This window comes from Fonsecaea nubica, assembly GCF_001646965.1.
Source record: "Fonsecaea nubica strain CBS 269.64 chromosome Unknown Scaff57, whole genome shotgun sequence".
Taxonomy (NCBI): domain Eukaryota; kingdom Fungi; phylum Ascomycota; class Eurotiomycetes; order Chaetothyriales; family Herpotrichiellaceae; genus Fonsecaea; species Fonsecaea nubica.
Window position 1 is genome coordinate 1 of NW_019173730.1, and position 25,448 is coordinate 25,448.

Below are 25,448 nucleotides of genomic sequence, written 5' to 3' on the forward strand. Positions count from 1 at the left end.
GAGACGTGTATAAGAGGCAGGTGGGAAATCCATGAGCTTTACATGGCTACAAGATTCGAGGCTCACGGCTCAAGGCTCAACAACATCGCCCCTCCTGTCCATCCAAAGCCCGTGACAAGGCGCGGAAGAGCCACTCCACTACTATGCTATGTCGGGTCCATATATCAGGCACGAGCAGGAGCAGTCAAGACGCCGAATACAGCCATGGTACTTTGTACTTGTAATACTGGTGCATGCACCGAATGCTTTGTATACATATCGATATTGTCTCTGGCTCAAAAGAAGTCGCTCGCCCTGGCTTGTGTTGCCAAACATCCCTTGTGTCTACTTTCCGTTGTGTCCATTGCCACCGTTCTTTCCCTTCCCACCCGTCTTCTCACTCCTTGCCAGTACCTCTTTACATTCGTCACAATACCACTTGGCGCTCTTGGGCACGCTTTTCAGCCCAATACACTCCAAATGGAACCATTGCCTAGGACAATCGTCCCTGTCGCACGCCACCATCTCCCCGTAACTCACCCCTTGACAGTAGCAGTACCTCTCTTCGTCTTCCTCCAGTCCGTCGATTTCTTCATCCTCGTCCTCTACCTCCCCTGCTTCGGCGTTAATCACCGGGGTGCCTGTAGCCAGGTCGCGTTCTGATGGCGTGGACGATTTCGTGGGAGGGTCCGTTTCATCTTTTACCCGCTGGCTGCCGAGAGCGTTCGAGGTAGAAGGAAACGATAAACTCGCACTCTTTTTGTGAGGTCGCTTCATTGGCAAGCCTTTTGGTGACAGAGAATCGTGGAGACCGTGGTCCTTCACTCTCGGTCTGGCAGGGCGTTTGGCTTTCGTGGCGCCACCGCCATTTCCGCCAGTCGACGACGTCTCTGCAGCGTCGACTTCGGCAAAAGTGCTAACCACCGGTGTTGACGTCTTGGAGGCTCGGCCTCTACCCATGCGCTCGTTCTTCAGTTCACTGATTTGCAGTGCTGGCGGCAGACGCGGCGACGCTGCCTCCTTCGCGGATACTTCCTCTTGTAGGTCACCCTTGGCAGTATCTTGCCTGCTGGTGGTCTTGTCCGACGATGTGATCCCTTTCGCTAGTTGTTCGCCATCCGCGTCATTCAGCCTCGCAGACTCATCTTCAACTAGTCGCTCCCCCTTCTCGGCTTTTGTGTCCTTCGTACTATTCTTGGCATCTGTTGTGCTCTTCCCACTAACCGCAGCGGAACTGCCCAACTCTGATGTACCAGCGGCCACATTATTGTTGTTGTTATTCCCATTTCTGTTCGATGTCAGGGAAGAAGGTCTCCCTTTCACGCTCTCGACAGTATGTGCAGAATTCTGGCGTCCTCGACCGGCAGGGCGGACTGCAGAGAGAGCAGGGCTACGCTTGTAAGCTTCTTTCCCAGTTGTTCCAGCAAGCGGTGACGAGGCGAGCTTGGGCGAGTCTTGGGTTGCGGCATTGATCCTAGAAATCCAATCATTAGCAGCACTCTCGGTTTTCTGATCATACACATACCGTTTGCGGGCTACAGAGGTGGCAGTAGCGGATGCCTTTCTCTTCTTGGAGTTTTCTTGCTGCGAATTCTCCCTAGACATCGGGCGTCCTCCGAGCGCACTGCTTATCGAGCGTTCCATGGCCACACCCGCAGTTGCAGGCTTTTCCGGTCTCTTCCTCTTCCCCGTGCCTGCGCCTGCGCCGCTGATGCCCAGCCCAGCAGGATCTAGTGCTGCATCAGCCGTCCGCTTCTTGCCGCTGGTGGTTGTTTTGCGCGTGGGTGCTCTAGATTCGTCAAAGTCAGAGTCGGCATGATTGGCGGCTCCCCGTTGCCTCCTTGCAAGAACCGCCTCTCTCCTAGCTTCGCTTCTATGCGCGACCTCGCTCTCATGCAGAGTGGCTAAGCCAGCGGCCGCAGCCTCTCTGCGCGTAGTGGGCACGGTGGGTTTCTTGATGGGATTCGTTTCGGTGTAGGCCCAATGCTTCAGGCTCCCCAGTCTGGCTTCTTCCGATATTTCGTCCGCGATGTGTGGCCATATACGATCTAATCTCTGAATGTGTCTCCCCACCTCTTCATTAGCATTGTTGATGACGTGGTTTTTCTCATCCATAGTGACCATGATCGTCATGAGGTTTTGCCTCAGAGCGTGGTATTGCTGTCTGCGGTGCATGATGATGGGATCGGCAGATCGCGCAGAGGCGAGGGAGGCGTTGTCAAAGGACGCACCAGCGACGCTGTTCGCTTCGCTGAGGTTCAGGGTATCATCTGCGACAACGGAGCCAGCTAGGCTCTGGGAAGCGGCAGCTAGATGATTCGTTGTCACAGCACTGTCCGTCAGACACTGCTCCAAGATCTCTCGTAGATTTTCTTCAGGACCCCACGCTTTTGCATCGACCTCCTTCAGCAGTGAGGTGTGTCGGCGGTATTCTCGAGGCAAAGCGGAAATCGCATCGGCAAAATGAGTAATGGCAGGGTACATGGCTGGCGGGTCATTGTTGGCCTGGCTTTGTGAGGCGACGGCGGTGGAAGAGGATGTCAGAGCAAGACCACTGTTGGAGACGAGTGAGTTCTGGCGCAGGAGGGTCGATCCGAGGCCTTTCGAGGCTCTGGCAGGATTGGTTCGAGTCAAGCGAGATGGGACGCCTCGCACGTTGGAGGTGCCCAGGGTTGTAGTCATTGTCGTCGTGGACATAAGGATATCCGATGGTGGGAAGGTAGACCTGAAGAGGACCAGAGCTGCGAGAGTGTGCGATCTTGCGAAGATGGCCTGAGCGGGAAATCTAGCAAATTTATCACAGCATCGGCAGTACAGAATAAGAAGAGACTAAAACAGCGGAAACAAGATGATCAAAATAGTCGACAGCATCATCAAAGAGAGAAAGTCTGAGCTGGTCAACGAGGTGCAAGCGCGGTGGAAAATGTGGTCGAGAACGAACCATGGGGGGGAGCGCAGCCAGCGTTGCGCGCATCTCCCTCCCTCTTGTTCTGGTGGCTCTCCTCCCCGTGCCTCTTCCGCTTGCTGCTCGCTGGATTCTCCAATCGGCGGTTGGTGACATCAACCCACCGATCTCTCTGTTTCCGCTGTCACGTGCAACCGTCTGTTCAGCCACACTCTCAGCCTCAGCCTCGTAGCCTCGCAACCTCGCAGCCTCACGAAGCCCCCTCCCATCTTGTCTTCCCTACTGATAACCAATACTCGGTACATCTCTGGGAATGGGGAAATTTCATTACATTCAGCACCAAGTCCGTTACGCCAATAGCTAATACTCCATCATAATTTTCGCTTACAAACAATGATCGATCTTTGCACGGGACAGTAAAAGTCGTCAAGGTCATAACCTCTTCCCCTTTCCAACAACCATCTAATCAATTCCTCATCGAACACGGTCTGCTTGCCCTTTGATGCTCCTGTACGTGTCACAGCTTCAAATCCAGCCATCGTCCACTTTCGATGACTGTCCGTGACCAACACCCACATCCAAAGCGAGTTGTGGAGGCTCATCGCCTTTCTTCTTGACGGGACTCTTCCTCGGACTAAGCGTTTCTCTCGGCGGACCTGCTCTGACGTCTTCCGCTGGCCACTGGTCTGCTTTGGCCGCTGCAACCCAACACTTTAGGCCTTCATGGACCCCTGAATAGAACTTTTCTTTGCATGTTCGAAGACTCCCGCCCATCACTTTCTCGAACCCGGATTGCTTTAGCTCTTCCCGCAATGCATTCCGGTCCGCCGCAGTCGGGAGGCAGGCTATCAGCCCGTTCAATAGATCCAGATGGGTAGCGAGGTACTGCGTCGCTTCCCATTCAACGCCTCCCACGTACGGGGCAGCCGGGTGCGGTGGTCGAGGAGGGGGGAAATGTGCTTTACAATAGCCCACTGAGTCATCAACCTCGATAATGGGAATGACGTTGAGATGATGCAGGAATATCCAGAAAACTTCCTTCGTGACATTAACAACTTCTTTGCACCAGACTCGGTAAGGTCGAGGAGTATGCATTTGTGACACAAAGTCGAGCGGCTGTTTGCCATCCTCTGGTACGGGGTCCTTGAGAAATCCAAGGATTTTCTGTGCTCGTCCTTGAACAACCTCCGGACTAGAACCGACCTCGGCTGACAAGTGAGCAAAAAGGAGCGAGATTATCACGCCTCTGGTGTTGAACTCTGATGGACCCTTTCGCTCTGGATCGAATAACATTCGCAAGAGTGCTGGGAAGAACTCATTTTCCATTTGCTGCAGACGTTGTAGGGCAAGGGATGTCGTGCACAACCCCTTCAAGCACAGCAGAGCCTCGTGGAGAAGATTGTCTTCATGTTCTTCGCGCCACTCGATCTTGGAGATGCGGTAGTAGAGTTGAACAAGCTCGTCCATGCCGCCCTTGCTGACGAAATGATCCGTCCAAGAAATCGACTCATTCCTCAGAAGAATCCTCAGTTTGTGAAGCTTGCTGACTTCTACGAGTGCAGGTTTCTGTACCTCTCGAAGGTAATGGATGAAATCTCCGGGAGTGGTAGCGCTGTCTGCCGGATTGAGGGATGTTAGCGACACAGTCGAAGACATTGCTTTCGCCGAATTGGGTCTGGAGCTCGTCAAGTCGGCGGATTTGTTCCTGGATTTACTGCGTGATCTCAAGGATGAACTTGGCTTGTCTTGCTTTGTAGGAGAGTCTTCTTCCCGCCTGGTCAGTGTCAAGATACGACTTCTTGGGCGGGATCGGGATCTGGATCGTCTGCCTTCCTTGCTCTCCTCACCCTCGCTCCTTGGCCTCTCATTTTCTTTTTTGTGAGAGTTCCTAGATGATGAGCTGGCCTCCGTGCTATCAGCGATGGCTGACATCGTAGACGAACCACTGCCAACACGATCACCCTTCATCAGGCCGGCCTTGACATCTGGCTTGAGGTTTCGCATATTGTCCCGCATATTCAGTGGAATGTTCAATGAATCCAACACTTTCTCAAACGCCGAGTCCAGCTCTTGAGGACTGAGGGGAGAGGTTGCGGAATTCAGAGGCTCTGGGACGGGACGGGTGTCCTTGCGAGCTCTCATATTGAAAGTCTGGATTGCCTCGAAAACCCTCGAGCCTAGCTTGACTTTGGGGTCTGCTTGAGATGAGGATGGAGGTTGGATGGGTGTAATGGGATGCCCATCAGGTTTGCAAGAGGAAGCTGGGCGGCTGATTTGTCCATCCCTACTCTTTGGCGGTTTAATATCCGCTTCAGTATTATCATCAATGTTCTCGGTGAAGATGGAGCTTCTGCTAGATTTGTGCTCCAAGAATGGTCTTTGCGGTGGCTGATAGTCCAACACCGGTGATGCCGCTGGACCGTAGCCATAAAAGTTCCTTTGTTCCGCAGGACGAAATTCGGAATAGTCTTTGGGGGTATACAGATTTATCTCCTCTTGAACAGTCCTTCTCTTCGAAGCTGGATATATCATCTTGCCATCCGCCGCTTCCAAAGGCTGGGTCGCAAACTGTGCCCAAATGGGAGTGGGACTCTCGCTGAGTGTTGTCTTTGGTGGAGGGCAATTTTCTTGGTTGCTGCTGTTTCTGTTATTCTCTTCCCTGAGATCTTTCTTCGACCTCCGTTTCAGTAGTCCAGTCAGGTTGCTGGCTGATTTCACCTTCTTAAGTTTCTTGTCGGCCGTGTTGCCCTCGACCGGGGAAATACTCCCAGTATCCGCACTCTTCTCTTTGCCCAAAATGATTCCTTTCAACGACACCGAACTCCCTGTCTTTTTGTGCGTGCGGGACAGAGCAAGACGGCCAGGCTCATCTCCTGTTTTTGTTGCAATTCGTTTCGGTTGTGGTGGGCTGTTGATGTGCCGCTCTCCAAGTGGACTGGCAGAGTTGGCAACTTCTCGACCGGATGGTTTCTGCGGCTTTGCAGGGCTAACGTTGTCCCTTTGACGTCCTCTGAGGACGTCTCCCACTGAAGGAGCTCGGTTGTGGTTCGCTCTTCGGCCTCTTTGTTGAGGTTCTGGATCCTCAAAGATTTGAGCAACCTGATGGACGGAGGGTGCCATGGTGGAGGGATCGAAGAAGATATATTTGGGCACGGTGCCTATTCAGATACAGTTTCTCATTTCTACAGAAACATGAACGATGCTAGAGCACGGGCAGTAGGATGATCCATAGCCAAGGCACGGATGTGGACGTGGAAGTGGCCTGGCCGACCGACAGCCCGCGTTGGAATCGCACCTGCGTTGTTTACCCTCGTGTGGCTGCCACAGCAACAGACTTGGCTTACCCGAATCACGTGGAAGGCTCCGAACTCAGAACTTGAACGACACGCATCCAGCCTTGAGATCATCCATAGACCCCTGCGAACCATGCCTTTGTAGCCACGTGGAAATTAACCGTGCAGACAGTGAGACATCATATTATATCTTTACAACATGTTTCTAACCCACTGCAAGAATTAATAGCATCCCACATCTGCCTCTGTCCTGCAGTAGTACCGATACTCCTTACCACCAGGCTCGTCGTATCTTGCTCATGCTTTTCGTACAATTGTCTTCATTATTCCATCCATGTGATCAGCAGCTTCCATGAGAGTGGTTAGTCTCATGACTTCCAAATCCACAATACCCAACCAGGTAAAAAAAGGATATATGACCAAGTCAATGCGCCAGGTTCATGCAATCATTGCACAACACTCTGGCGCCAGCGATCAATTTGCGCTCGCTGTCTGGGATCCAACGGTGGGCCCATCATCGGGTCCTGAATATACGGTTGAGTACCATATGAGTATGGATATGTCTGTTGCATATAGGTGGGCAACGGTGCGCCGAATCCTCCATTCATATACCCAGCATTCTGAGGATAGCCGTAAGCTCCATTGAAAGCAATATTTTGCTGAGGATAGCCCCAGTTTGGATTCTGCATCGAGTTGTATACCTGATTCGAACTGGTCCTTGGCAGCCCTGGTTTTGACTGGGCACCGGCAGGATGAGCTTGGAGTAAATTAGCCAGGCTATGCATGGGTTTCACTTGCTGGATCCCCTGCGGGTTGGCGGCTGCTTCCTCCTTCAGCCGCTTTCGCCTCTGTGCTAATGTTTCTTCCACATCCGGTGTTTTTGATGGTGGGGGGACGTCGTTCGTGCCATTGAGACCTAATTGTGAGGTCAACTCCTCCGTAAATTGGCCTCCAGTACCTCTCTCTTTCTCTAGCTTCATCCTTGCTGCCCTCTGTGCTAGAGTCTCATCTTCATCTTCGGGCAGGGTTTCTTGAGTTAGGCCTGGGACTTCCTCGATGAACGGTGGCCGGCTTCCCTCCTCAATCTGACTCTTAGCCTCGGATTTCGAAGTTTGAACTTGCCCGCCTCGCAATCTCGCTCGTCGTTGACTCAAAGGCTCGTTCTCCTCCATTTCCCGCTTCTCAAGGAGACCAATTGGTCTATTGGCATTCGCGTGCTCTGCTCTATCCTTTTCCGGGAACAGGATTCCGAGAGGTACATCCTCATCATCAAAGTTCTGCTTGTCCGCTTCATCATGATCTTCCCAAGCCAAGGTGACATGCTTGGTCTTTCGGGCTCGCTGTTGAAGTTGCGTAACAGCATCCAGCTCAAGCAAAGTCGAGTGCATGCCATTGGGGAAGGCGTCTGCCGCAGTACGATTACGCAATCTTTGTTGTTCCTTGCGCATCTGTAACTCGGCAAGGAGAGTCGTTGGCGCGGTCGAAAATCCTGGTGGGGCGACATCCTTGTCCTCCTCTTCATCGGGTATCTCATCACCATCAGGCGCTATCGATGCAGCCGCAGCTCGGTCAAGTTCGTCCCCACTGGCTTGGTCGTCGACATCTAGATTTTGAGAGCCTCTTGATTTTGAGCGCAGCAGGCCCGAATTGGAGAGGGCAGTGCTTGACCGTCTTGTCTTGAGCATTGTGCCAATTGAACTCCGGCGTTTCTTTGTCTTAGCCTCGTCTAATTGCATACTCTTCCTAGGGGAGGCGTCCGGACCATACACTTCCTTCCCAAGATGGCCAGCAATTGGATGATCAGTGAAGGCCGACACAGGAGCGTGTGCGGCGGCGTCCAAGATACTGTCCAGCGTCTGGACAGCGGAGCCGTTCTTGAGCTGGAGATCCTGAGTGACACTGGGCTGTTCGAAAAAAGCGCTGGCTCGCAACTGGGGTGGTAATTTGAGTGCACTGCCTGGATCTTGTATTTTGGCGCTATCTTCCTCTTTAAGCCAGATGGCCGATTTGCGCGCATCATCTGGGATGCCACTCAGTGCCTGGAGCCGACGTTTGTCTCGTTCACTAATGTTGAACTTTGAAAGTCTCTGTGGGAGGTTCAACATGACTGGAACTGGCGCAGGATAGTAGATCATTCTTTCTCCCGGTTGAGGCTCTTTGTAGGCTTTCGAGTCTCGTGCAAGTGGTGGTTGATGGAGTGATATTCGTCGTGACATAGAAGCAGCTGATTCATGGGACATAGGTCCACCGTAATGCACTCCATCAAAGTCGTTGAACACGGCTTGAGCTTGACGATATGTCTCGTTGGAAGCGGATGTGGTTGGCCTCTCCTCCTGGACTGACCCATTGGACGTTCGTCGCAGCGGATTGGGCGCCGTTTCGTCTTCAGGATAAATGGAGATGGAGGCAGTACGCTCCGGACTGAGTTGCAACGGCCGGCCTTCCAAGGTCGGCAAAACATGGTTGAGATGATTGTCCTTTTGATGAGTACGTGGCCCCGAGCGGATGGAACCAGACGGAGACGTGATGTGGTATCCTGAGGGAGAATATCCTCCTAATCTGGCCGTCTGGTTCACGCCAATTATGGAATTCGACCATGAACCAGTTGAGTACTGTCTCTGGACTGATGGTCGAATAGGGTTGTCCAAAGTCGCCGGCGCAGAGGACTGCCGCTCCAGTCGCTTTTGATCTTGCTTCATCTTGTTCAGCTCATCCTCGAGGCTCGAGGTCATGCTCAAACGCTCGGCGCTTTCTTCCAGGCGTTCCACATTTTTGACCAAGGCCCCTTGCAGCGACTGTAAATCTGGGGTCGGATGATTTAAGGGCAGGTGACGACTGATTGAGGCTGTTCTGATTGGAGGGTCCTCTTTCTGGAATGCGGCTTTGTCCTGTGCGGGTGGGAGAACGTCCATTTTCGATCGCAGTGCGAGAGGTTCTGGATATTTGGGCATGGGCTCCTCGTAGTCATCTTCTTCCACCATTTGATACGACTGCGAGGAAGACAAAGACTTAAGAAGAGACCCAACGCCTACGGCATTTGGTCCAGTTGGAGAACCGACCGAGAGGTCGCCATCTCGGGAGAACTGATCGAACAGTGGCAGGGAAAGCGGAGGACTGGAGATTTCGGGAAGGATTGGAGAACGGGCAGGTGAGTAGGAATGCGGATCATGGTGGACAGAGTCAGCAGCGGACTCGCGATATACGGCCTCATGCTCAGCCTGGGCGACCGAGGCATACGCCATCTGATGGAGCCGACCAGTGTTGCAGGACGCAGGAGCTGAAGCAGGAACCAGGTCACAGGTGAGATGGATGAGGCAGTGGTGTCTAGTGTCGTATGTTTGTCGGGGACGCGGACCCTTACACGTATGAAGGCGAATAGACCCTGCAGGTCATCTTCGGGGCCATGGTTCGATATAGAGGAGTCCTGGTGAGACGAGTCGGTGGATGTGATGTCCTCGAGCCAGCCGTGGCTAAGGATGAAGGCACAAGGAAATCAAGACGGAGACAATGATCAGATAGCAAAGGCGCGCATGGACATGATAACTGCACGCAGGGAATCTCTGTACGGAGCGCTTTGTACCTGAAAAAGCGCAGTTTGAACCTTTCACCGGATAAGCATAGACTAGCGGCACTGGGGGCCCGATAAAGTGGGCATTCCCGGGCATGGCTGGCCTTGGGCTGGCTAAGATTAGGGCACAGAAGCGACCCATTTTGGGGGGCTTCTCTTTAACTAAAATTTTTGGGCTGGTGGCAGATTGAAACTGCCGCAACACCAGCAACGCGACTCAGGGTTGCGCAAGCCAAGGATTCCTTGACACGCACGAAGGTTTCTTCACTTTCTTCACGGGGCAGCCACGTCGTCTCATCGTCCATCTTGTTGCCATATCAGTCTACCAAGAAGCTTTTCCACTCTCCGTTCGATAGTCTTGCCCCTTTGCACACCAAAAAGGACCATGAACCTCTCGTGTCGATCAATAACCTCGTTTCTCCTGTCTTGTGCCGGGTTTCCGCATTTCCCAGAGATACACAATGTCTGCCAGGTACACCAATCATCGCCAATCGGCCCTCTCTGTCGACCCTTGTCCTGCCCTGATTCCCGAAGTATCCACTCCGTCCTCCATGCCTCTTGAAGAGATTTGAACCAGGTTGTCTGCTCAACGTGTACTCTCCTGCCATCTAGAAAAGCCCCAGGTCCGCCTGCCAGTGTCGATCAAACCAGTCTCAAGGACCTCGTATCTTACATCTGGCGCGTAGTGCAACAAGAACTGGCAGGTCACATTCACAAATCGAACGAGCCCTTTTGATTTCTCTGGTTGACAACCTCCCAACGATTTGGCAAGAGGTGCAGGTTTTTTGCACACAAGACGTGTGTACCTATACTGTTACGGGGCTGTCTACGAGGACGAAACCACATATGTTGCGCTCCCGTTGGCCCTGCGGCCTGCCAGCAAATGACTGACAGGGGGAGAGGAATGTCGAAATCCACAGCTTACTGAGCCCAGCCACCTTCTCAACCAGGGCTAAAGATAAACAATACTGATGCTGATACCCAAGAGCAGATCTTCTTCCTGCAGACAGACTAGCATGTGGTAGCTACCAGAAGAACGATGGACGACCGTTAATCACCCAGATAACGCATGCAAGCTGGGCTTGCCATTCATCTCGCTTCCTGGTTGTCACCAGAGTGCCACAAGCGGCCATTATCGATGTCTAAATGAGCCTCCAAAGCTTGGCGGCCAACCTCTTCTCCATTGTATTGTTAAGAGGACTGGTTGCGCTGAACGGACTTGTCATCCGTTTTTTACCTTCGACGTTAGGTACAGTACTCGTATGCAATCCGCTAGGTGCAGAATCTTCGATGGACGCGGCACAGGCACAGCGATGGTCGGAGATATTCAGATAGCGACCGACAGTGGAACCCCAACCTGGTTTTGCGCACAGACCCAGTAAACCGAGCCGACATCAAACTTAGAGCAAACAAGACTTCAGATACGGGACGATTAGACATTGCTTCGTGGTGATTCGGCAATTCTTTCTCAGACTTCCATTCGCATCACAACTAGGTTCTGGGATTGTGGAGAGCAAATGAGAAGATTCGAGTGCCGAGCTGTATGATGGCACCAATTCCAACAGCTGAAGAGGGTCAGTGATGCTAAACGAGCCTCTTTTGGTTCTGGCAGTCTCTGTTGAGGTCACGAATTGTGGGACCGTTAGAGACTGTGGGATACAGCCCGCCCGTGATTCGATGCTAACAGTATTCAGTATATAGAAACACTGAAGACGCATCAGCACCGACGAAGGACCTGATTGTGCCGTCCCTATGACATCCTTTGGGTTATTCCACCATATCCCAACACGATGAAGATAGATTCAAGCCCCCCACGCCGAGACCATGGTGGATGCCGTCAGGCAACCAACTACTCATGTACCTGAAGACAGGTACCGAGTACAGAGTGCAGGCGGATCAACTCACAGAATCCCCAATGGATTTGCTATTTTGAATATTTTGGCTCATTTGTCCCATCCTTCCCCGGCGTGGACAACTCCATCAACCTGCGCTGTCAGCCTCGTTGTTTTGTTTGACACAGGAACAGGGTTTCTCCTAGATGGCTCTCAGACGAGGTAAGGACAGCGATGAGCCTCGAAACGTCCGATAAAGGCTCATGGCATTGATATTTGTGGTCAAGCGTTGCTTGACTAGCGTCTGCTAACGGCTTATCGAAAATGTCCAAGCCGGATGAATCAGCGACTGTCAGCCTTGACACCTGTTCAAAGATAACATGCTTTTCGAAATGCATGCGCAAGGGCTCCAACCAAGCTGCCAGTGCGGAGTCGACGATGTTGACATTGCGAATCGAGAGAAAACATGTTTTGGACACACTCCAAATCTTGCGTGTCTGGAAATCTCTTGCAGCACGGCTCCAAATGGGATGAACATGGCTCAACGAACTAGACATGGGTTGCTATCGTGTGCAACTGAACACCATTTGTTCAGTGCCGAGAATTGTGACTGCGGCGGCAAATCCTAAGTATCCACGACTAATCGCGGTATCTCAAGTCCACGCATATTGCACCTTGGCTAGACCCAACGCCACAAGATACCACAAGCTTCTCCCAAGATATCTAAGATGGGCGATTCATGCAAAGAAAAGCATTAGACCCTTGAACGCAGAAACCCCAGAAGCGACCATGATAGGCTTGCGGCGCACCGACGCTCAACTTTGATCCTCCTCCGAAGCTATTCTCGCACATGTCCTTGCCCCAGAAATCCTTCTTCTGGCTTTAAAAAGTCCGACCGACCGACGTACGTCATGAAGACAAGTGGTGAGCCTTCGGCCTCCGAGTTCTCCCTATTCGGGCGTATTGTGTATATCTACCTCGTACATATGTACTGATTACTCGTATCATCAAGCTGACTCGCCTCGTCGGGCTCTCGGAGGGGAACCCCAGGCAACGGATAAGCTACTACGTTACTCCGTACTTGGACACTAGATGACTCTATTCATATAGGTAGGTAGGTAGGTAGGCAGATAGGTACTCTAGGTGGCCCTCGGTGGGTAATAGGTACTTGGCGGTACCGCACCCGGATCCTTCGCGCATGTCCTTACTCGTACTTGCACCGAGCACTTGTCTGAGTAACCGAATACACGGGGATTTCATCCCCTTCAAAGACGCAGGCAAGCAAGTAAGCAATGACAGGGAAACTAGACCCTCCCGAAAGAGGGCAGAAGGTAGATATAACCGGGAAGGGGCAGTCCACCTCGTCGAAGACAAGAAGAGACACGCCCGGTCGGTGACTGACACCACCCCTGTGTTTCGAGGGCTATTTGTACATACCCTACATATGTACATATGTACATCTATGTCTACGTGCGCGCTCTGTGATATGATCATGCACATGTACATGTACGAGGTACATATGAAGGTATATATTCAGCCCCTTGATGTACACCTAGTATATCTAGTCGACGTAGGCTACCTATCTAATTGTATCTAGACTGGCTTTCACGGGTAATCCCCTCTCGTCTGTAATTCTCGACCGAGGATGAGGACGAGGAGGAGGAGGATATAGAACCAGGCAAGGTGTGTCATGACTTGGATTCTTGGGTTTTTGGATTTTGATGTGTATGAGAGAGAGGGAGAGGAGAGAGAGCCAATCAGGACTTTAATTAGAATAGAACAGAATAAAAGTTCGTAATTGGGTGTAAAGGAATTAATTCATCCTGGTTCATTCGTGTCAATCTCGTGCCAGCACAGGGCCATTCCAGTTCTTGCATCTCTCTTTGCGGCGAACGAGCAGATGGAAACCCACGTCATCTTCATGCTTCTGATCCGAACAGATTCACTTTTCTCCAGGGCCATGCGCACACGATACTATCCATCTACTCATCTTGCCACAGAAAAGCCCTTTGTCGTCAATCCGTCAATTCAAACTTTCTCACCTGGAATCACATTTTCGTCCTCGCTAGAGTCTCCGCGGACAGGAATCTGGTGGCTCAAATCCGTGTGGGTGACCTCTGCCATGTCCTCATCGTGCTCCACATTCAGACTCCTCCCTCTCCTCTCGGGCCCAACAAAGGTCAGCAAAATGGTATAAGCATATACCGCGCCCATAAAGATACAGATGACCTTGCCGTAGTTGTATCTCTTCACGGCTTTTCCTTCCTTGTTGATGAGAGGCTCAAGAGGATACCGTTCACCGATGGTGGACTCGATCGTGGACGATGCCGACGAAGCTAGGTTGCCTAGTTGGTACGAGGTGCCCACAACGAAGGTCCGCAAAGAGCCAGGAGAAAGCTCCATCAGGTGAATGGGAATGACACCCCATGCACCCTGCACACAGAATTGCTCAAAGAATGCCGCCGCAATGACAGCCTTGGAAGTGACAAAGGTGTAGGGGTACAGAAGTGCTCCGCCGACAATGGAAATAAAAATAATGCTGAATCGACGACCGAAGATCTGCGAACAATATCCGATGGTGGTGCCACCTGTCATGGCGCCCAAGTTGGCTACAACCTGTGTAACGGTGACGGCGTCGGCGGAGAATTTGAACTGGTTCGTCAACATGGTTGGGTACAAGTCCTGGGCTAATTGTTTGGTCAGTAACCTTAAGCCGAAGCAGCGTGACTGGTAGAAAGCCTCTAGGACACAACTTACAGCCGTGGCTCATAAAGTTAAATCCCGCCATCAAAAGCACCATGTAGATGAGCAGTAGCCAGTGTTTCTTGAGCGCAACTCGTCCCTCGGAAATGAAAGTACCAGCCAAGCTACCCTGCTGCGCACGAAGAGCCTGGCGAGCGCGGAAAGTATTGGTCTCGGGGAGACAAAGACGGAACAAAATGATCAGCACTGGAGGGCACGCGCCGAACCAGAACAGCGGTCTCCAGCCGTGTGAGGTGGTATTGACCAGAGCACGAGCAAATGCAGTGGCAAGCAGATATCCAAATGCGTAACCTTGCTGCAGCATCCCGGAAATGATGCCACGCGCCTCTTCGGGGCAATCCTCAAGTGCGGTGGCTGCCGCGTTGCCATACAAACCACCCATGGCAATGCCAAAGAGCGCGCGCACGGCGAGGAATTGACCGTAGGTTTGAGTGAAGCCGGTGCCAAGCTCAAGGGCGATGAAGAGGATATTGTTGATGATAAAGGGCCTGGCGATTTTATGTCAGCAAAAAGGTTCAATGGACAGACGCAAAGAGGGGTTGCCATACCACTTCCGCCCATATCTATCAGCAGCAATACCAAAGATGGTTGATCCCACTGAACGGAACATGAGCACCAACGTGATGCCCCAAGTTATGTCAGTGTTGGACTTGTTGAATGTTTCGGCCAGATCAGACACAGTGAGCGAGACGGTGAAGAAGTCAAAGGCATCCCACGACCAGCCAAAGAAGGCCACAAGAAAGAAAAGCCATTGTTGGGTGTTCAACATGGCCAGAAGCTTGAAAGGGTTGGGCGCCTTTGCCATAGGAGGCTTGAGGGTACTGAGTCTTGTCGCGGCATATTTGCCTGGAGACATGTGCGAGTTGTCGATCTCGTACTCATCGCTGTAGTGACGGGCAGCGGGTACAGTCTCCTTGGTAGGAGACTCGATGTGAGCCATATTGACTGTCCCAGCTCTTGTCTGGTTGCTGGATCACACTTCTACCGAGTCTTGTGTAGCCTCACGCACCACAGTGGACAGGCCGGACTTGGGGGAGGAAAGACACAGCGCATTTGACAGCAGGCGACCAACCTTTTATCTTCCTTTTCCCCCACAAGGACAAATGGGCGGGTGGTCATGAGGCCCCTGCAAGGGATGCTGGTTCGACCTGGTCCCATTTTTTCACCTCGCAGCTCGTGGTCGTACGCGAGCAGGGAACGGTGACTGATCGGCACAGACCCGACCTTTGGAGAGATAGGTGGTGTGGTTACACGGCACACGGACTTGAGGGATTGCATTTCTGTGGTTGGTGGAATACTGGCGCAGATCCTTGGTGGAGAAAAGACCCAGGATCGTAGGCTTGTCTCAACGGGCACACTGGCCGTCGAAATTGCGGGGGATCTGGAGGAGCAACGAATGAGACGAGGCTGAGAGACGAGGTCTGCTGCGCTAGAGTGTCAATCACAGATGGGACAGCGTGACATCGCCCGGCCTTCGACCGGCGCAAGTCGGGGATGGCTATGAGCATGGGAGGTATCAAGTAGGACGGACGGATGTCACCAACGTATCTCTTTCGGTGTATGTAATCATGACGCTGCCAATGACAATATGCCCACTGTCTCCATTCCGGCTTCTGGATGGCCTCGACGAGGATAGATCGGGACGCAGACACGAGAGAGGGATGGAAGAGTTCGGATCGTGTTCTCTGGACATTCCATAGGATTACTCTTTTGGTTGTTTGTGAGGGTTCGGAATGATACTCTGTGGCATTTCTGAGTGCAACATCTCTTCTGATGTCTTTTCGTGGAATGTCGGAAGGATCTCATGTGCTTCAGACACAAGTGGTGAGCTGACTTCAGGGTGCAACTTGGCGTACGTTGGTGGCGGATTCAACGGCCGACAAGTGTCATAGCCAAGCCGTGTAGTACAGCTGGTCAAGGCTCTTGTTGTTGGGGGCGTTTGCTTGGGGTTGCTTAGAGTTGCTTGGACAGTTAGGCAGGTCTAGGCAGGTCTAGGCATTAGGTGGGGGAACCTCTCCCTAGGTACGGAGTAGGTATAGACTACCACCTATAGGCTTGCCTCACCTCCCTCATTTGCCCCTACGAGTACCAACTAGGTAAACCCTCCCGCCCCCGGATGCCAGAAAATGCCCCGACAGGCTCCGCATTAAACCATTCCGTCTATCCAGATCCGTCCTCCTCGCTCTCACTTTTACCCGACCACCTTCAACCTCTATCTGACCACTTTGTAAACTCGAGCCCACCATTTCGTTCATAGTCTAAACACCGACACATTTCCTGTAAACAGGTGCTCCCTCTCATGATACTCCTCCCCTCGCTTACCGCCGTCGCCACCATCTGCCTTCTGTTGCTCCCGCTCTCGCTTCTTCCTCTCGGCAGACAAATCCACTTTCTCCAGTTGAGCCAACCCTCAACCTTCGCGGCAACGTCAGGATAAACTTGGTTCCGGATCTTTTCTCGTCGCAGGCTGGTCAGACTCGCCAGGCTCTTATGGATTTCCTCAGCCAGCATTCTCGCCAGAAAATGGAGTTTGCTCGGCGTTGAGCCTCGATAGTTCCACACAGCTGGATGGGAAAAAAGCTCTTGTTTGCCACATCAGCCACTCATAGGTGAGTATTGCGGTTCCGATATACTCCCTCTCCCCGATATGGTAGGCACGTACCGCCAGTGTAGCCACCAGAAGCTCAGTGTCGGCCTTGAGCAAAGTTCCCCCTCGAGTTGACCAAATGGTTCTACCATTCAACAGATGTTGATGAGGTACATCTGGAGACAATCACGATTCTTGTGCAGCCAAGCAAACAGCTTCGTCTGAGTCGAGCTTGACGCGGATTCGAAAATGATGATGTTGCTATTTTTAGTGTCGAAGGCTCTGCAGAACCACAGTCTGGGAAACTGAGAATCCATGGTTCTTCGCATGAACAACAGGATCTTCTCTCCTTAGCGGATAGAGGCTGCCATACAACCAGACAAACAAGCTCTCCTTGTCTTTGATGTGTATGGAAATCCTCTCATTCTGACGAACAAACTTCTATACGTACTTTGGTTTGGGTGGAGTATAGAGGCTTTTCCTATGAGCGTGATGAACAGGACAGGTGCTGCCACAAGGGCTCAACGTGACAAGACGGCACGATGCTGTCGATGGCTGTTCCACAGGTTATTCGCAGATCCATTCTTGGATCCTGCGGAAATGGCTGGCTCACCAAAAGAACATCAGCCTTGACATCCGCTTGGGGAGAAGCGTGACTCTGCTGAAGTATTCTGTAAGAGAAATCTTATGGATGGACGATCTCTCGAAGAAAAAGCAGGGCTCCTCGAGCAAAGGACCGTGATATGGTAAGTCGCACGTTGTTTCTTCTGTTCTGCGCATTTCTTTCCCTCCAGTCTCTCGTTGATCATATCGCCCCCCCGTGCTTTCTTGACCCGATCCTCGACCCGATCCTCAAGTCTTATCTGCGAAACGACAGCAACCGCGCCCGGCACTCAGACACTTCATTCCTTCATTCCACCCAGTCATGGCTTCTTCTTCATCAGCGTCCTCTCCCATCCCACAGATCTGGCGAAACATCTCCTCGTCAGGAAACCTCCAGCGCAAACGAGGTACTGCCTCTTGCACGGGCACAGGCACCAGCATCAACCCCAACACGTCGTCGAACGCTGCTGGAGAGGACGCCGCCGCCGCCACCTTCAATAGAAACAGAAACGGGATCATGAGACCTTCACCCATTCCGTTGGCCGTCTTGGGTGGCTCCCCCATCAACGGGCGAGTATCCCGATTCAGCGAGGACCTCGGGGAAGACGCGGCCGGCCCCAACAGCAGCTGCGGCGGCGGCAGCAGCAGCAGCAGGAGTAGACCCGGGATCACCATCGTCGAAAACCCGGCCCCAAGATCAACTGAGCGACAACCTCCCTCGCGGGCACCGAGCCCATATATCGCCGCCAAAGAAGATGCCGGCAGTTGGAGCACGCCGGACCAGGACCAGGACCAGGATCAGGAGTGGGAACAGGCACGGTTAGACGCCTCCCAGGGTGGAAGCGGGTGGGCAAAGGCGTTTGACGGCCTCCGGCGCGAATGCGAGCGGGCGTTCGCAGGCCTGTTTGACCGGCTTCGACCGGCTCAACGACCTCGCCGTCAATTTCTTGGTCGCCGCGTGGACCGCTGTGGACTACGGCTGCACCACCAACAACATGGCCCCCAGACATGAGGACGCCCGGGAGGAAACGCCTCATGATGATGATGGTAGTGGTGCTGGTGGAGATGGGACCTCCGGAGCCCGCCCGTCACATCGTCACAGGTCATGAGGGCAGCTGAGTCGCAAAAAGGCTAAAAAGCGTCTTCGCCTTCGGAGGTCATCCCACGCGGTGGTCAAGGCGTACACCTAACCTACATAGGTGTGTCTGGCTGTGTCTGTACCTTGGAGAGGGTGTGTCTGGGGGTAGTTCCATCGACCCAAATGTGGTCTTGTGTTGTGTTTATGAAGCGCGTGGCTGAGCAAGCGAGCCAGCGATCGAGGGTAATCTCTTGCTTTGTGTACATGTACTCGGTACTCGGTACATATCTGTACAGTCGTTCCATATGAGCCTTTTCTCCCGGCTGGTAGAGCTCATCTTCGTGTGCAGATGTATATATTTTCGCCATGCTCGCGATTATGCCCCCAGCCCTCTAAGACAGGAACAAAGCGCTGATGCGCCCGTTTATAATAGCGTTCGTGACTCCGGGGTCACCACCGGTTCAATTAAGACGCCTGCAGCTAACATGGTCGAGACCGGCCGCCTCGAGGAGGTCAAGGCAACCTTTAGACAATATTTCAGCTGCTTTCCCTGGTAAGGGGGTAGCATATGAAGCATTGACAAGTTTATTATGGCCAATGAGTTTCGGTTATGGAAATATACCGAGTAGAGGAGGGTAATGGTGCTGTCTGTTGTACCGAGGCGCGCGCACCAAGAGTATTGTCAACGCCAGGTAATAGTAATAGAATGAATGACGGACTGATCAGAAGACGATGGGACTTTCTTTTCTTTGACCCTTACAACGGCCCCCCCCGGAGATATCGGAGCTCAATACTCGATGCCTACAGCGCCTAGCAAGACTAAAGAATATAGGTTAGGCGGCCGCCTATTAGATCTGAACTGATAGCCAAGAGATAGGTAAGAGTGCCTATGTACAAGCTCGGAAAATCTCCTTTTATAGTAATAAACATTTATCATTTGAATTAGCGTAGACAGTACTTTTAGTGCGCGCGCCCTCGTACATTATTGTCAAGGGGTATCGGGGATGGGCATATGGAGGTTAATGGTGCTGTTTGTTGTACAAATCTATCTCTCTGAATCTGAATCTGAGCCCGAGTCCGAGTCTAAGTCTAAGTCTGGTGGTTTAGCCGTTCAGCTGTTCGCAATTTTTGCGTTTCGCCGTCCCAAATTTTCGCACTCTCGAGGTCTATCCAGCCAGAGATTCTTCATCCCATTTTCCTGTCCTACTCCTTTAACCCCTTATGCCCGGCCTGGCCTGGCCTGGCCTGACCTCTGTCGATGGCTGGTTTTGAGCGAATTACCCAGCACGTTTCCCAGCACGTTTCGGAAGGCGGTCAGGGAGAATTCCTCCTTCTTTCTTTCAAGATCTGTCCCATCCATTCTCTCCGTGAGCAGTGTCCTTTCTTAAGCGTGTCGATTCCATTGCCGATGACTGAAGTCCATTGAACTCGCTCCGTTTGCCCGTGAGTAAGTAGGTGGAAATGTCTTGTTCTTTCACATCAAACTCAACCTGCATTGTATATGCACAGTTGTCAAAAGAGATGAAAGAGAGGCTGCAGTCTGATCCGCGGGGGTATGGAGCGAGAGTTCTGACGAAGCCATCCGCGAATTGTGTGGATGCCTTGATAGTGCATTTGGTCTTGCGTTCCCTCTTGACTTTATCTGGTCTGGGTCTCGAGTGTTTCGGTCTGTCCTGGCCTGGTTGTGCTGTGCTGTGCTGTGCTGTGCCTTGCCCTCCTCGTTCGTCATGTCTTCTCATATGTCTCGGGGTACAAGTAGTCCGGTCGCCTCGTTCTCGGCTCCTTCTTCTCGACCCTGCACTCTCCATTGATGTCATTCTTTGCCTCAGAGATATTGCGCGATATCTTTGTTGGAGCAATGCTCCCATTTGCTATGCGTTCAAACTTCAGAGAGTGGCGTGCGCAAAGCTGAAGTAATCCGCTCCCCCAAAGGAACATTTCCCGATAAAAGAAAGGGGGAAAGTCGTCGAGGATTAGACCACAACCCCAGCGACCTCGCTCTTTCTTCCCTGCCAGGAATGGGGCTCCTCAACCCAGATTGGACTGTCGTATGGAACGAAAACCAAAAGTCAGTCTCCGGAACGACTCGCGGTCCAATAGGCGAATTCATTCCTTGGCTGTCGTAGGTGCGAGCCGGGTCTTTTCCAAGGCTGGCTGAATCAACGCGGCAATCCACTCATACGTGGTGAAGAGGATGCCGCCAGCCAAGACGGTCCTCCCCAGCCGCATGGTGCTCCCCCTCCATAAGCCGCGGAAGCCGTAATCGGAAATGACGCCGTTCCATGCCTCCAGCACCCCCTCGCCTCGGACGGACTGTGCGCGGGTCTTGAGCGTGTCGAACGGCTGCGTGGCGAAGACGACGATCGTGCCGGCCACGGCGCCGTTGGCAAACGTGGTGGCGGTGGTCTGGGGGATGTTGCGCAGCCGCTCAAAGTCCTTGAGGATGTTGTACGTGCCCAGCCGCACGGCCGTGGTGCTGGCCTGCTTCAGCGTCGTCGTGACGTAGCCGCGATACAGGGCCCTGAGGACGCCGTGTTCCTTGATGAGCGTCGCCGTGGCGTGGACGGGGCCACGAAACTTGCGCTCCGAGCGCGCGTCGTCGATCAGCGCCGTCTTGATCCTCTCCGTCGGCGTCACGGCAAAGGTGCTCGCGACGACCCCGGCGCTGATCCCGGCCATCAGGTTCCTCAGCGGTGACAGCGTGCCGGTCTCCGGGTCCTTGAACTGCGCCTTGATGGTGTCGAACGAGATGAACCGGATCGCATCCTTAGCCACCGTCCCCGCCACGAGGGTCGAGCACCCCTTATACAGCGAGCGCGGGCCCTCCTGCTCAATGACATGTTTGATAACGACGAACGGATTTCGAGTCGGCGTCTGTTCGTGCAGCTGCACGCGGGTCTTTGCGAATTCGAATGCTGCATATTTTCGCACCGTCAGACCTTTTTCCCCGTTGTAACTCGCCCTGGTCCTTCGATCTTCTGAGTCTAGCGCTCCTCTACATTCCCCCAGGGAGAAGAGAAATTGTCCTCCCTTGTGTCCCAAACCGCAAACGCGAGAGAGAAAAACTTACGATAAGTGATTGTCGCTTCAACTCCACCGGCCGTACCTCCTGCAATCAATGAAACGAGCGGAGATTTGTTCGACCCCTATATGCCCAGTACAGAACGACAACATTTGACAGTTAGAGAGTGCGCTTCGAGGGGTCCAGAACGAGGAATCCGAGAACACGTACATCGTCGGCCACCATTTTGCTTGGTAACTTTTTTGCTGGTAACAAGAATCTAAATATTCCGCAGAGCCAAACAGGAAATCTCCAAGAGAAAGTCCACAACCGGAAAAGACGCTATTATGATGGCAAGGACACCAGACAGTCTATATGTCGCAAGAGGAAAAAAAGAGCGTGCACGTCAGGATACGATGTGATGTATAGATCCCTTCTTTGCGTCAGAGGATTTTTCAAGTATCAAACGAGTAAAAATGAAAGGGGGAAAATACAAGATCCGGTGTCGGTTGAATCGCCGTGTGTCGCTTGCCAGCCTCGGGTCTTTTCGGCTGAAGTTCGCTCGACGCAGAGACGTGGCGCGTGTTTATCGCGTTTTCACAGCCTTGCGCTTCAAAAGGAAATAAACTCAGCCTCGCCAATTACCAACACAACAACAGGAAGCATACTCGGTCGGTACCTTGTTCTACAAACAATAAATAGATCCACTGTCTTGCAAAAAAGAAAAACAGCTCGGTACACCCTTCCGGGTATCGCATCTCTTGTTGATAACACATTCGACGAATGCCGATCCCCTGAGTCCTTCTGTCTTTTCCTTTCTTTTCCGGTAAAGGGCAAGCCGGCCCCTCCACACTGATTTATGTAGTACATGCACCACATTGGGAACGAGAACGCCATGCCCAAAACCCCATGATCCCTCACAGCTGATAAGCCCAATGCATTCTTCGCCCAGAGGCTCCAGGTTGTCCCCCGGCCACGGACATCCACAGTCATGGCATAAGCTGTGGTTTGCACCACCCTCAACCTTCTGATAAAGGGGAAAAAAACCTGAAAATCATTTGCCCGCATTTGTGCAGAACATATCTTTCGCGTCATACCCAGACATTGCTGCACACCGCTCTTCGGATCCTTTCCTTTAGAGCTCCAGCGTCCTTGTGTCAGCTGAATCCGCAGGAAAACTGATAACACCTTCAGCTTTGTCGCCTTCTGCTTGGAAGCCAAATTTCTGGCCCGAGTTGGTGCTGACCGCTTCTTGCATCATGCGCATCCCCTCTTGAGGATCCTTCAGGCTGGCTTGACGGAACGTGTTCTCCATCTCCTTCATTCTCTTCTTGAACGACAGTCGATCCAAGAAGAGTTGTTGTCTGCCCTTTTCAAGGTCGCGGCGTTCGGCTTGTACAATTTCTTCCATCTCCGCGAATTGTGCCATTTTCAGCTCAAACTTCTGGAGTGTCAGGTTAACGGCTGCCGATACCATTCTCGTGATCTCTCTCTCCTCGTGGGAGGCGAGACCGCTGGCACGTGCAGCTGTTGTGGCCAGTGCTGTGGTGGCGATGTCGTTGATGACTTTCGATGACCCATTGACTTCAGCAGCTGGCTGTTCGATCGATGGGGCAGACTCGTCGACTTCCATCTGGTCTTCTGATTTCACTTGCCCCTTATCCGCGTCTCCCGACGTGCTTTGCTCGGCTCCTCCCATGCCCTTTTCGAGCTGTGCCCGCAGTTGCTTCTGCATGACCGCAATAGAACGGTTCGATGCCGCGGCAACCACGTCAGGGTCCGCCATTTGAGCAAGGAAACTGACTACCGACATCACGGGATTGTCCAGTTCGCTAATGGCGGTCCTTCCTGTCAACGCCTTCAGAGCAGACGAACCGTTCAATGGTCCATCTTCGAGGTACTGATCCTGAATGTCAAGTTGCAAGAACTTGAGTACACACTCTTCCCTAGTTCGTGTACCAACATGTTTGGAAATCTCGTTCCAGTCATTGTCGAAATTCTCCAGACCTTCCAGGAGCAATAGAGTTTCTGAATCGGTCCAGGCGGCACTTTTGTCGGGGATATGTGAATACGCTGGTTCTTCCATCTTGACAAAGTCGGACGAGCGATGGTTCGCCGGCATTCGAGACTGGAAATAGCAGTTCGGGCAAAGGTCGTACTTAAGCTCGTTGGAGTTCGTGGCGCCTGAAACGGGATCTGATTTGGCATAGTGAAAGCGACATCGCGTACAATCGATCCCGCACGAAAAGCAGTTGAAGCTTTTGATGGGCTCTCTGGCAGCTGCATCCATGGCCTTGGTTGTAGCGGCACCTGAACTGGAGCCGTTCGCAGTCGCCCCTTCGCCGTTTGTTTGCTTTTCAGGCTCTTCGGACTTTTTGACTTCCTTTCCTTTATCGTCGTAGACATTCCGTCTGAGTTCAAGGTTCAAATCTGCCTTGGTAGCAGGAGTTGCTGAAGCTGCCCGATCAGTCGCAGGGTGTGGCTTTCCCGGGGTGGTGAAAGTATTTTGAGCTGGCTGGAATGGTTGCAAGCCTCGAGGCGTGTCTGCGGTGACTCTGAAATGGCCTGTGAATGGAGGGCCAATATTAGCCGGGCGAGTTTGTGGATCGACCTGCCACAGTCAGTATTTCATCAATCGACGTATTATGGGGGACTTTACCTGATAGTTAATAAGACCCCATTGCTCTAGGAAAGCATGTACTCGCATGATCGCGCAGACATCTCCGGCCAAATTTCTTCGACACGCAGTTACTGTAAGATACTCAATAGGGTTCAAGCGGTAGGTGTTGATCATGAAATCGCGGTAGTCCTTGTACACAGCAGGTGTTTTGCTGCGGTTTCGGCTGTTGAAGAACTCGGGAAGCGACTTCTTCTCCAAGGCGTGAATCGTGTGCATGTCAAACCATGTGCTATAACTGGGGAGGATGATTTGATGTGTTTGCGCAACGAGGTGAGAATTCGCTGCGGCTTCGAGGCTCGATTTGGCCTGTGCTGCCTGACCGTCTGTGGCTTGTGTCGCGGCTGGAGTATCTTGAGAGTCCTCGGCGCCATCCTTTTCAGCATCAACGTCCTCGACTTTCGCATCTTCTTCCACGCCGCCCATCTCGGCATCCTCCTGCTCGCCGTCTGGATCATCTTGAGCCGGCGGTGCATTGGGGCCATCTAGAGGATTAGCCGACGTGGTACCATTGGAATCGGCTGATGGTTGAGCATCTGCAGCGTCTCGTCAGAATTGTTTCCCAGCCAAACGGTACTTGCAAATGCACAGGGGAAACGGCAGGGTGATGCGCGTACCGGGTGATTGTGTCTCTGCATCTGCGGCAGCGACTTCGACATCATTTGCGCCAAGGTCGACAGCGTCTGAAGACTCATGCTTCAACTCGGCGGGCTGTTGTGAATCGGCCATTGTGGTATCATGAAACTGATGAGATAATTAATCCACCACCTAAGCCCTCGCAGTCCTCCAGGGCTTTGCGCGAACTTCCGGTATGTGCCAAAAGGTGCACGGAGTCTATCTCGACCACTTCAAGCGCCTAGGACTCTAAGGTGGGCTGAGCACATCACTCCGGGGGGTGCGTTTTGATGTTTTTGGCTGGAAATTGAAACCCTGTCGCGAACTGCGCCGCGAACAACACGACCAAGTTTGCGGCGAACGAACTGCGATCCACTGCCAAGCTAGCAGATCACGTGTTTCAATGGTAGATAGTTAATCCGAGCCGATTTCTACGATATGTGACTCGTCTTCACGCAAGATTGAAATGAATTTCACCAGGGAAAGAATGCAGAAGCGCATGGCTGCTGGTGCTGTAGTGTTAGTGTTAGGAATTTCTCAATCAAGA

The 25,448-nt window shown here is 52.5% G+C and overlaps 7 protein-coding genes across 7 annotated transcripts; 1 reads left to right on the forward strand and 6 right to left on the reverse strand.

Annotated features, from left to right (window-relative positions):
• Positions 1-324: 324 nt before the first annotated feature.
• AYO20_07799 (hypothetical protein) lies at positions 325-2,661 on the reverse strand (the record flags this gene model as incomplete). The annotated part of the gene is made up of 2 exons (XM_022646083.1): positions 325-1,453; positions 1,505-2,661. 2 exons carry the CDS (start codon positions 2,659-2,661, stop codon positions 325-327), a joined length of 2,286 nt encoding a protein of 761 aa, XP_022497877.1.
• A 748-nt stretch (positions 2,662-3,409) lies between these two features.
• On the reverse strand, positions 3,410-6,004 carry AYO20_07800 (hypothetical protein; the record flags this gene model as incomplete). The annotated part of the gene is made up of 1 exon (XM_022646084.1): positions 3,410-6,004. The coding sequence occupies one exon, from the start codon at positions 6,002-6,004 to the stop codon at positions 3,410-3,412; it is 2,595 nt and encodes an 864-aa protein (XP_022497878.1).
• Positions 6,005-6,623: 619 nt separating this feature from the next.
• On the reverse strand, positions 6,624-9,419 carry AYO20_07801 (hypothetical protein; the record flags this gene model as incomplete). Its single annotated transcript, XM_022646085.1, has 1 exon — positions 6,624-9,419. The coding sequence occupies one exon, from the start codon at positions 9,417-9,419 to the stop codon at positions 6,624-6,626; it is 2,796 nt and encodes a 931-aa protein (XP_022497879.1).
• A 4,186-nt stretch (positions 9,420-13,605) lies between these two features.
• Positions 13,606-15,280, reverse strand: AYO20_07802 (hypothetical protein; the record flags this gene model as incomplete). Its single annotated transcript, XM_022646086.1, has 3 exons — positions 13,606-14,264; positions 14,335-14,828; positions 14,889-15,280. 3 exons carry the CDS (start codon positions 15,278-15,280, stop codon positions 13,606-13,608), a joined length of 1,545 nt encoding a protein of 514 aa, XP_022497880.1.
• A 2,572-nt stretch (positions 15,281-17,852) lies between these two features.
• Positions 17,853-18,542, forward strand: AYO20_07803 (hypothetical protein; the record flags this gene model as incomplete). Its single annotated transcript, XM_022646087.1, has 1 exon — positions 17,853-18,542. The coding sequence occupies one exon, from the start codon at positions 17,853-17,855 to the stop codon at positions 18,540-18,542; it is 690 nt and encodes a 229-aa protein (XP_022497881.1).
• A 2,172-nt stretch (positions 18,543-20,714) lies between these two features.
• Positions 20,715-21,855, reverse strand: AYO20_07804 (hypothetical protein; the record flags this gene model as incomplete). Its single annotated transcript, XM_022646088.1, has 3 exons — positions 20,715-21,547; positions 21,679-21,754; positions 21,841-21,855. 3 exons carry the CDS (start codon positions 21,853-21,855, stop codon positions 20,715-20,717), a joined length of 924 nt encoding a protein of 307 aa, XP_022497882.1.
• An 889-nt stretch (positions 21,856-22,744) lies between these two features.
• Positions 22,745-25,015, reverse strand: AYO20_07805 (hypothetical protein; the record flags this gene model as incomplete). The annotated part of the gene is made up of 3 exons (XM_022646089.1): positions 22,745-24,220; positions 24,269-24,822; positions 24,904-25,015. 3 exons carry the CDS (start codon positions 25,013-25,015, stop codon positions 22,745-22,747), a joined length of 2,142 nt encoding a protein of 713 aa, XP_022497883.1.
• Positions 25,016-25,448: the final 433 nt, after the last annotated feature.